Source organism: Azolla caroliniana, unplaced genomic scaffold (genome assembly GCF_043228905.1).
Source record: "Azolla caroliniana isolate FFs.n. ecotype wild unplaced genomic scaffold, voAzoCaro1.0.p SCAF_16, whole genome shotgun sequence".
Taxonomy (NCBI): Eukaryota; Viridiplantae; Streptophyta; class Polypodiopsida; order Salviniales; family Salviniaceae; genus Azolla; species Azolla caroliniana.
In genome coordinates, this window is record NW_028230451.1 from 18,957,675 (window position 1) to 18,968,728 (window position 11,054).

The window sequence follows — 11,054 nt, forward strand, 5'->3', positions numbered from 1 at the left end:
TACCGAAGAAGGGGTTCTCTAATTTCAAAGGATATGGAAAGCGGCATTATGTAATGGGAGGCTAGTGACTAATTATAAAAAACACAAGACTCTCTACTAAGTTGTAATGTAACACAACCTCTAACACTTGCGTGGTGCTAGAAGCTAAAAAAGGAGGAATGGTATAAGGTTTGAATGGAAGCTCAATAAACAACACAATAACTCTAAGTGCAATATAAGAACATGTGTGAAAGTAAGGATTGGACACATGACCTTGTGTTGATAGCTTATTAGTTCACCACCAAAGTAAGCCAATTATGAAAATGAAAAACGGAAGAGCTTGATAATTCAGACATATGGAGTGACTCAATCCATGGACATGTCACACCTCAAACTTTAAGCCCATACATAACATTGAGGTTGCGAAGCCCCACTATTATACAACATCATGTTTTACATAGGAAAATGAAGCACTTTGATTAATGCCAACTTCACTAGCTACATACGATTATGTTTTACACCTAATTCATGGGGAGATGCCAAAAGTCTCGTATAGAGGGAAGTGAGGCTAAAGTGTTATGATTTGTCAAAACTCTTCCTTCATCTTGTTTCGGTGCAACAATCATGTTTGCTACACTTCATAATTTCATCTCTCTCGTTTTGTGAATGGGTATTTATAATGAACACATCAAACTCATCAATTACAACTTGAATCCACAACCTTTGTGTTGCAAACTACCAAATTTACCACTATATGATCTTGTTTATATATCTTGAATTTTTCCTTTAAAAGTTTCAATGTTGTACACTAGATGACTATATAAATGATCATTTGTGGGGCATCAAACGCCTCCTATAGAATGTATAAAGGTCAATATTTCACATTGTGCGCTAACCCTTCATGTCTTCTTGTTACTCTCTGTCGTATAAGTGTTGACCTATAACTATGTAAATTTCTTTTTTTCAATTCAAACTAATATTCACCAATCACGTGAACAAAGGCAGCCTAAACTAAAGCTGGAGTTGCAAGTTTATACTATACAAAATTTTAATCTGGGCTAAAAGGTGATATTCATTTCTAATATCCAAACCATTACTTGTCAAACTCTAATCATGGAATATTTGCATATTAGCGAAAAGATATGTCACTCTAAGTTATGGGATCATACCAAATAAGGAAATAATAATGGAGCATTGGCATTTTAAAACAATGTTGTTTTCCGGAATACACATCCTGCTAAGATCCTACCATGGTTAGAAATACCCAAAAACATCTAAGAAGAATGTGACCTAAATGAAAACACACCTCTTGGGTTTATGATGCAATACCATAACATTAACATGCAAGGGTAGAATGACCTATGTAACACATACATAGCCACGTAAACAAACCTTGTAGCCATCAAACTAGAGAGTCATTAGTAAATAAAACACAACATATAATGTTGATATGTGTCTAGAGGAGACCTTGGACATAAGGATATGTGATTAGACAAATCAATAATGATATAGGAATGTGAAACAACTAATTATATATCTATTCGTGGCTCCTACACACTATCGCAAAAAAGGGCATAGGATGTATCTCACTCATTTATAGGGAACAATAATTGTATGGGGTTAAACCATTTTACACAAACAAGATAAACCTCTAACGTAGTGCATATAACATGGAGACATATATAGGCAGGTAGGTAGTCACAGGGGAGACAAGAAACAAAACGATGACACATTTTTATTTGTTCGTGGCTCTAACCGCAAGAGGAATACAATTAACATGGATTCATACGTGGGGAATTGCTTAACCCTAAAACCTAAACCTCTAAACCCTTAAACCCCTAAACGTCTAAATCCGTAAACCCTCTAAACCCTCTAAGCCCCTACCTACTAAACCCCTAAATCCTTGAACCTCTAAACCTCGAAATCCCTAAACTTCTAAACCCCTAAACCCCTAAACTTCTAAAGCCCTAAACCCTTAAACCCCCAAACCCCTAGATCTCTAAACCCCTAAATCCCTAAACCCCTAAACCTCTAAATCCCTAAACCCTAAACCTCTAAAGCCCTAAACCCTTAAATCCCCAAACCCCTAAACCCCTAAACTTCCAAACCTCTAGACCTCTAAACCCTCTAGACCTCTAAACTTCTAAGCCCCTAAACCTCTATATCCCTAAATCCCTGAGCCTTTGAACCTCTAAATCCCTAACCCCTAAACCTCTAAAACTCTAAGTCCCTAAACCCTAAACCCTAGAAAGTTGTGCAATGTTTCAAGGCGAAACCCTAGGGCTCGTAGTTGTGAGCATGTGTGCGAATTGTTGGGGGGATTCGTGGCTCCCCCCCTCCCCTCACAAACTGAAGGAGAGCCAAGAGGGAAAGAAAGAAAAGATATGTATATTAAAAAGTCATCTTCTTAAGGACCAAAAACAGAGATAAATTTATGTTATGTGTGCAAATTATTTAAGCACTCATCAATTCAGTATGTACTCTTTTGCTGCTTGCAGGTACCTACATACATATGTACATACATACATACATACATACATACATACATATGTACATACATACATATGTACATACATACATACATACATACACACAGAGAGACACAGAGACAGAGACAGAGAAAGACAGAGAGAGAAGGCTTCCTCCACCTGAGGAGGTGGAGGTGGAGGTGGAGGAGGAGAATAAAGAAACAAAAGGAAGCACACGAAACAGATCAGACATCTGCAGAGAGAGAAGAGTTAGAGATGGGTTTGGCAGAAAGAGCATGAGATCAGTCACTATCAGGAAACAGGGGCAACAGCATGTACAATATAGGAAGGAGAGAGAGAAGGAGAGAGAGAGAGAGGGGCATAGGGAGGGGAATGTCATGTATACACATGCATATTCCCATCCCAGTACCTGTCCCTGTCACTCTCCTCTCCCCCCGCGGGATGTGCGGGGATGATGTGTGTGTAGGTGAGCGCTCGATGTGCTCATGCTTCGCGCATTTCTTCCCCAATCCCATTTTTTTGGTAAATTTAAGCCTTTACAAAGGCATTGCTGCCCTCGTATTCCTTTCCGAAGGTCTTTGGGGCTCATCCTTTTCTCATGAAAGACTCCCCGCCCTCGCCCTCACCCTCCACCTTCACATTGAGAGGTATGTGTGTTTTATTTCCTATGCCCTTCTTCCAATTTTGTTGTATATTCTTCTTTTCTTTTCTTTTCTTTTTGTTTTTCTATCTCCAACCAACAAAACAAAGTTTAATTACAACAAAAACAAACACTACAGATTATGTATGTATGTATGCTATGTATTTATGTTTCCTTTGTCTTTCCATGTTGTTTATATGTAGCTAATTGCATTAAAGTCACTCTAGACATTATGTAATGTATGTGTATATGCATGGTGTGAGAGATTGGGCACTACACATATGTATACTTGTCATGTCTCTCCATATTATGTATCCGTTTTTCTTAAGAAACAGACAGAGTCTATGCCCTATGCATGTATATTTCCTATGTCTATCTATGTGTCTTTTGTTTATGTTGCCAATTATATAACACAAAAAACTGTTTACATCATGTATGTATGCATATTTCCTAGGACTATCTGCGAACGTATGATCAGCTAGTTACAACAAACAAACTCTGTACATTGTGTATGTATATCCATTTCCTATGTCTTTCCATGTGTGTATATGCTGGTAATTACAACAAACAAACAAAAAAAAGAGTCTCCCTACACATCATTGTTATGTATGTTGCCCATGCATTATGTATTTGTGCTATTTCGTATGTCTTTCCATATTGAAGTATATGTTTCTAAATACAACAAACAAACTCTAAACATTATGTAAATTATATTTCCGAATACCTATGTTGTTCCATGTGTGTATTATGTGGCTATTTAGAACTCATAAACGAGCTCTCACTATACATTATGTATGCATGTTTACTTACCTCTGAGAGAAATATATTAGTGTGGAAGTGGTGCACTTTTCTTATGTTGCCTTGTGTATATATGCTGCTAATTATGACAAACAAATTTTGATGTGCACTTATTTCTGAGGGAAATATTTTAGTATGTTATGAACCCCAAAAGGGTTCATGGGGTTCATGATATGATCATGAGAGAGAGAGAGAGCTGATTGATATGTCTCTGCTAGCACTACTATATGCAATTTCAATGAGAGACTATATCCATGAGATATGTGCTTTTGGTACCTGACAACTCACATGCCTTTATCATGATTGTTCAGACCTCTTGTTTTGCTTGCTAATGAGGTTTTCAAGTCACCACAAAATTTAATCAATTTTGAAACCATAGCTTCACAAATATTAGTATCCACCAAACGTGAATGTTCTTTTGCCTTCTTCACCACCATCATCGGCATCATCAAAATCACATCACATCAACTGACATGATGGCATCTAGGTTGAGCTCCTATTCACGTTCTTTGTTCACTAGCTATAGTGCTATAAATGGATTCTTCTCCTCAACTTGAAATGGCTTTGAGAGAATCTTGTGAAGCACCCAATTTTCTTACCATCGATCGGGTCGTTTACAGGTTGGCATTGAATAATGCCGCGGGCTTCTCTAGTGCTCCGACACCCCTAGAGTCTTACAAATCTAGAGGTAAATCTTCTCTGGAGGGTGATACGAGGAACAAAATCATGAAAACCAAAGCAGGGGGTGTGACGTCGACGGTCATTCTCATCATGTGTGTGGCAAGCTTCTGTATCGGCATGCTTTTCACCAACAGGTTTAGAATCGTATCTCTTTTTATAATGCCTTAGATGGTTGTGGTGCAATGCATTATAAGAGTCTCCTTTTTAGCAAAAGTTTACTCTCTTCTACTTTCATTGTTCTCATTGATGGATAAGTCTATGTAAGTACTCTCCATGTTATTGATCGGTTGTATATCGACAGTGTGACTTGTAGTGACAATCTGTCTTAATCAGGAAAGTATCATAATAAAACTGTAATTGACAATATAAACAAGGAAAAGTCTAGAGTAAGTACTATCCTCCCAATCGATACCCCCCAGCCAATGCCTAATCATCCCACATGTGTTCTCATATAACATATGACATGGTCATACGCTGTACGGTACACCTCGAGTAGGATTTCATCTTTCAGTTATTTTGATTCTTATGGATATGGCTCATTCTCTATACCACATTTGATCCTATGCTGTAACCGATTTTGTCAGATAGGACACTTCATTTTTTTATAGTTTTACTTCAATGTGTTCATGGTGATGGAAGGCTGAAGATGAAGAACTTGCAGGATGTGGACAACACCTGAACCCCATGAGCCCTTGGCATCCCCTAAGATGAGGAGAGAGCATCTGGAGGACGTCAACGAACTACAATTGAGCATCAAAGATTGTGAGAATCTAGTAAGGAGAAAAGAGAAGCCTATGCATATATCTTATCTCTTAGATCTCTTTCCATGCTTACCTTGTTTTTGTTTCTTGATTTTTTTTTTAATTAGAAGGGTTCTGAAGGAGATGCAAGAGATGTTCTCGGTGAAATATCAAGAACGCACGAATCAATTCAGTATGTCTAAGATCCTCATGAAGAGAGACTACATGAGATTTTGAAGTCTATGATATCTTATTCTTGATCATCTGCAGGGCCCTTGACAAGACCATCTCATCCTTGGAGGCTGAAGTAGCAATAGCAAGGTCTAACAACATAAATGCGCCACCTGTGATTGATAGTACCCATAATGATATATCGGAGCCGAGGCAGAAGGCATTTGTCATTATAGGGATAAATACTGCCTTTAGCAGCCGTAAACGTCGTGATTCTATTCGGGATACTTGGATGCCACAAGGTCAAGCTACTATATTTCCTATATATATATATATATATATAGAGAGAGAGAGAGAGAGAGAGAGAGAGAGAGAGAGAGAGAGAGAGAGAGAGAGAGAGAGAGAGAGAGAGAGAGAGAGAGAGAGAGAGAGAGAGAGAGAACCCCCTGTTGTCCCTTAAACATGTTTTCTTGACATTGTTGTTGAACCTTTGGTGGTATACTTTTACCAGGTGAGACACGGAAGCGGATTGAACAGGAGAAAGGGATCATTGTTAGGTTTGTCATTGGTCATAGGTGAGCTATTAATGAAGTGTGTGATTGTTTGGCTTCATGCTATTGTACTTGTGTGTGATATAATTCAGATCAACATAATGTTGAAAGTTTTATATTTTTGTGCAGCACAACTCCAGGTGGAAGTTTGGACCGAGCAATTGATGCTGAAGATACACAACATTCGGATTTCCTTAGACTAGTAGGAGCTAGTGAAAAAACTCTTTGATTTTACAGTATGGGATGATGCATACATATGCATCAGGGCAATCAATTACTCATTGGAAGGGATTTTTAAAGCCTTTTTTACAAATTATTTACCTAGATATTGACTCCATCTAAAAGGGTCTACATTGAAATGTGAAGGGTGCATTTTATGAAGGATCCACAAACCAGGGTTTTTAATGGGCTTTTATTTAACACGTGTTATATAGACGATTTGTATATAATGACCTCATTGAGAACAAAATTTGAACTTGAAATATATTTATGATTTAATCTATTCTGGTGTCTTTCGCAGGAGCATATTGAGGGATACCATGAATTATCAGCAAAAACCAAGATTTACTTTGCAACAGCCCTTGCCAAATGGGATGCCGAATTTTATGTAAAGGTGGATGATGATGTACATGTAAATCTAGGTGATCTATCTTTTGTTGACATGAGATGCAAACTATATGTGATTTTGTAATGCTTAGCTTGAACTAGAATTTGGTATTGCTTAAATTTAATGAAGGTATGTTTTTCCTTGTGATGCAGGAGCACTAAGCTCATTATTAGCACATTATCATGCAAAGCCTCGTGTTTACATTGGTTGCATGAAATCAGGCCCTGTCTTATCTCAAAAGTAATATGATTCTTGCTTTCCCTTTAACGTCCATAGATGTCTTCAGATTGGAGATAATAAATACTTTATGTATATTTGTTTTTTTTGGGTAACATAGTTTCTTACTAATTAATTTGTAGAGGGGTCAAATATCAAGAGCCTGAATACTGGAAATTCGGCGAAGAGGGGAACAAATATTTCCGCCATGCTACTGGCCAAATTTATGTGATTTCTAAAGACTTGGCAGCCTATATTTCAGTAAATATGTATGTTTGTAATTTTATTATGTGTCAAATAATTTATATAGCAAAATAATAGAATGAGAAACTTGAGACTAAGGTTATGGTGTGGTTTTGCAGGCCCATTCTTCATAAATTTGCCAATGAAGATGTTTCCCTTGGATCTTGGTTGATTGGCTTAGAGGTAGACCATATTGATGACCGCTCCTTGTGTTGTGGAACTCCACCAGGTATATCTCTCTCCACTGCGTTAATATATGTATGCGCAAATGAATGAATTGTCATTAATATGTACTCAAATGAATGAATTGTCAATTATCAAATGAATGAATTATCATTAATATATGCTCAAATGAATGAATTGTCATTGAAAGCATTCAATAGTGCAACAAATGAAAGCATTTAATGCTAACGAGAAGCATTAAGGTGATAATCATCGAGTGGTGAGCATGATTTGGAAAATGGTTTTGCTTGTTTTTTTTTTTCTCCCCTATGCAGATTGTGAATGGAAAGCAAAGGCAGGTGATGTTTGTGCAGCTTCTTTTGATTGGACATGCAGTGGGATATGCAAATCCGTAGATCGAATGAAAGATATTCATAAGCGATGTGGCGAAGATGAAACATCCATATGGACGCCATTTGTTTGAGCTTTCTATCTCGTTCATTTTTCCAGTGTGGTCGGTCATAACACCACAGCAATTCAAGACACACACACTACTTAGTCTAGTATTAAAGAAAAATACCTGCAAATTGATAGCCTGTTTTTGACAAGAAGGCTTTTAACATCTATTCAGGAGACTTCATCTTTTCCAAGCTCCCATGGTGGAAGCATTGTACAAATTCCCGTGTTTGCAATAAAACATCCATTACCCTTTTTTTCTGACTCCATTGTTCAAAGGAATTTCCAATATATTGGCAATAAACCCTTCTCATTCATTATCTTTCTCAAAATTCCATTGTTACAGCTTTTATTTGTAGACACGTAAATATATGTAAAGCAATGTCGCACTGATGCTTTGATAAAACCATAGATCTCATGTTTAATAAATATGTTGAATTATAACACATAAGAATCAGTGTGGTGATTATTTTACATGTGTTGATCATCAGAATCATCGCCACGGTTATTTTTTTAAGTATAAATAATATGCACATAAAGATCAGGAAGAGCAATTTATCTGAATTGGCCAAGGCAAACACAGGTAGTAATTCCTCAATTTCTCTGAATTGGCCAGGGCAAACACAGGTAGTAATTCCGCTAATGTATCATATCAATGCCAAATTGTATACAAAGAATGGGAATTTGGCATTATTAATAAAAAGAATGGGAATTCATTTCTGGCCCATCCATTCCATATTGTGTGTATATTCCACAGATAGATCAACAGATGGAGGCTGACTGAATACATGGAAAATGGTATACAACAGAAGAATCAAATACCCCTTGATAGAGATCACTGCTAGATGATATATGCTGGAATAGATTGATGCCAAACAGAGCAATGGCTATGATCAAAGGATATGAAATGGATGGGATGGTATACAAGAAGAGCAGCAATTCTGAATTCCTCAGATCAACAATACTCAGGGGGGGAACATTCATGTGAAAGAATGGGAAGAAGACTAGGGATCATTAAGAGCTCAATGATTAGACTAGACTGTCTGGTTATGGTTAATTTACACGATCGAGCAAGAATATATGCATCTCTGCACTTCTGTTCTGAGCCGCACACAGGTTTTTGATTGATTTTAGAGCATTCATTATTGGTAATGCTACTGCGCCTTTCTGCGAGTAGGAACTGGGGGGACATTGAGGGCTTTGATCTCACCGAAATTGCGACGCTCCCAGATTGGGCTTGTCTGTTGAGAAAGGGATGGCTCCAAAGAAGAAGAAGATGAAGCTGAAGAAGAAGCAGAAGCAGAAGCAGAAGATGTAGTAGGGTTAGCAGTAGATGGAGGGGTCGATTTGGATGCATTTTTAGCTGAATCTTGATATGTTGTGTTTCCATTAATAGGCTGCTCTTGTTGCGTTAATCTGTTCGTCTTCTTTCCATCGCTGACATTAGGTAAATCTTCTTTCTTCTTCTTCTTCATCTCTTTCTCCTTCCCTTTCCTTAATCCGCCTCTGATCAGTCTGTTCAACAATCGCTTCCATCTGGGCAACTTCTGAATGCTTTCCCCAACAATCTCCGCTGATGATGATGATGGTGGTGGTGGTAGTGGTGGTGATGCAGGCTTCTTGTTAGGGTAGTGCAAATCTGTAGTGTGTGGATCAGAGTTACCATGGCGGTGAGCAGGGCTGAGCTTTCCAAGGTTCTCATGGCTGTCAATGGCAGATCCCTGCGGAGGGTCTGAGGCATGGGAGAGATCTCTGCCAATCAGAGAAACGATGGATCCTTTAGCTCCGATCTCAATGGAGCTCGACACAGAGGATGATCGCTTCAAAGGAGGGGAGACAACAGAGGAAGATGGCCGTCTCAGTCCGTGAGAAGCTTCCACTCGGACAGACACAGATCTGCGAGAGAAGTAAGACATAGCTGCGATTGAGCAAAGCAAGGCGGAGTGAGAGAGATGCAGAGGCAAAAGGTTTTCTAAAACAAAATCTCTGATTTTTATTTTGGGATTTTTGGAAGCAAAGCGAGGAAGGTCAGAGACACAGGAAAAGAGGGGAGCTTCTTCTTCTGAGAAATTTCTGATGAGATTGTGGGGAGATTCTTCTTCTGAGAATTTATCTTCTTTAATAGCACAGATTTAGATACAGAAGAAGAAGAAGCAGAGAAAGGGGAGCTTCTTCTGAGAAATTTTCTGATGAGATTGGGGAGCTTCTTCTGAGATTTATCTTCTTTAATAAAACACAGATTTAGATACAGAAGAAGAAGAAGAAGAAGAAGCAGAGAAAGGGGAAAGAAAGGACACACTGGCTCTTCTTTGACTTCCACCGTCTTCAACTTTCTTTCTCTGACTCAGAATCAATCTCTTTTTTGACTGTGTCATCATCATCATCATCATCATCACCATCACCATCATTATCATCTACCTCCTTGTCATCATCATCATCATCATCTTCTGAAAACCCTAAACCCTAAAACTTAAAACCTAAACCTTAAACCCTAAAACTTAAAACCTAAACCTTAAACCTTAAACCCTAAAACTTAAAACCTAAAACCTAAACCCTAAAACTTAAAACCTAAATCCTAAACCCTAAACCTTAAAACCCTAGAACTTAAAACCTAAAACCTAAACCATAAACCTTAAACCCTAAAACTTAAAACCTTAAACCTTAAACCCTAAAACTTAAAACCTAAATCCTAAACCCTAAAACTTGAAATCTAAAACCTAACCCCTACCCAAACCTTGAACTCTAACCCTCTGGGCCCCCCTCTAAAATTTCAACCTTAAACCCTAAACCCTTTCCTCGCATCCAGATATCATTTTCGTCGCTCTACAATGTTCTACAATGTTTTTTGCCGTGTTCCCTAGAATGTTCCAGAATGTTGCATATCCTAGAATGTTCTAGAATGTTCTAGAATTGTCTTGCGTGTTCTAGAAGGTTTCTTGTGTGTTCTAGAGTGTTCCTATGGTCCTTATTCCCTCTTTCCGAACAGTCTGTTGTACAATATGGTGCTTTCTTTGGCTATGGTCTCATGCAATAACGACCTCGCGTGTTTGTGTCTCCTAGCATACATACGTGCAACAGTATCTTACTAACCTAGTAAACTCATGTGAGTCTGTTGTAATTCCACCTGAATACATATATATAGAGCATGCTGACGGATTGGTGGGTCTCTTTTACATTCTGCAAAAGTAAGTGCATATTTAGAAACAACACATCTATACAAAATACATTTGTTGTTTGCCGTTTGCTTGCCACTAGTAACGAGGGGACAAATAACACCAAGAGATCAAAGGTGAGGAGAATTATCACGTTGCGATGTGAAGC

General features: G+C 38.1%; 2 protein-coding genes across 2 annotated transcripts; one reads left to right on the forward strand and one right to left on the reverse strand.

Annotated features, from left to right (window-relative positions):
- The first annotated feature begins 2,840 nt into the window (after positions 1-2,840).
- LOC147854162 (putative beta-1,3-galactosyltransferase 8) lies at positions 2,841-7,761 on the forward strand. Its single transcript, XM_087332021.1, has 13 exons — positions 2,841-2,934; positions 3,043-3,115; positions 4,527-4,721; positions 5,249-5,360; positions 5,456-5,520; positions 5,598-5,800; positions 6,010-6,073; positions 6,179-6,251; positions 6,570-6,690; positions 6,809-6,896; positions 7,016-7,141; positions 7,235-7,344; positions 7,613-7,761. Exons 1-13 carry the CDS (start codon positions 2,841-2,843, stop codon positions 7,759-7,761), a joined length of 1,473 nt encoding a protein of 490 aa, XP_087188147.1.
- On the reverse strand, positions 7,603-9,946 carry LOC147854163 (uncharacterized). The gene has a single exon (XM_087332022.1). The coding sequence runs from the start codon at positions 9,647-9,649 to the stop codon at positions 8,888-8,890; it is 762 nt and encodes a 253-aa protein (XP_087188148.1). The 5' UTR covers positions 9,650-9,946; the 3' UTR covers positions 7,603-8,887.
- Positions 9,947-11,054: the final 1,108 nt, after the last annotated feature.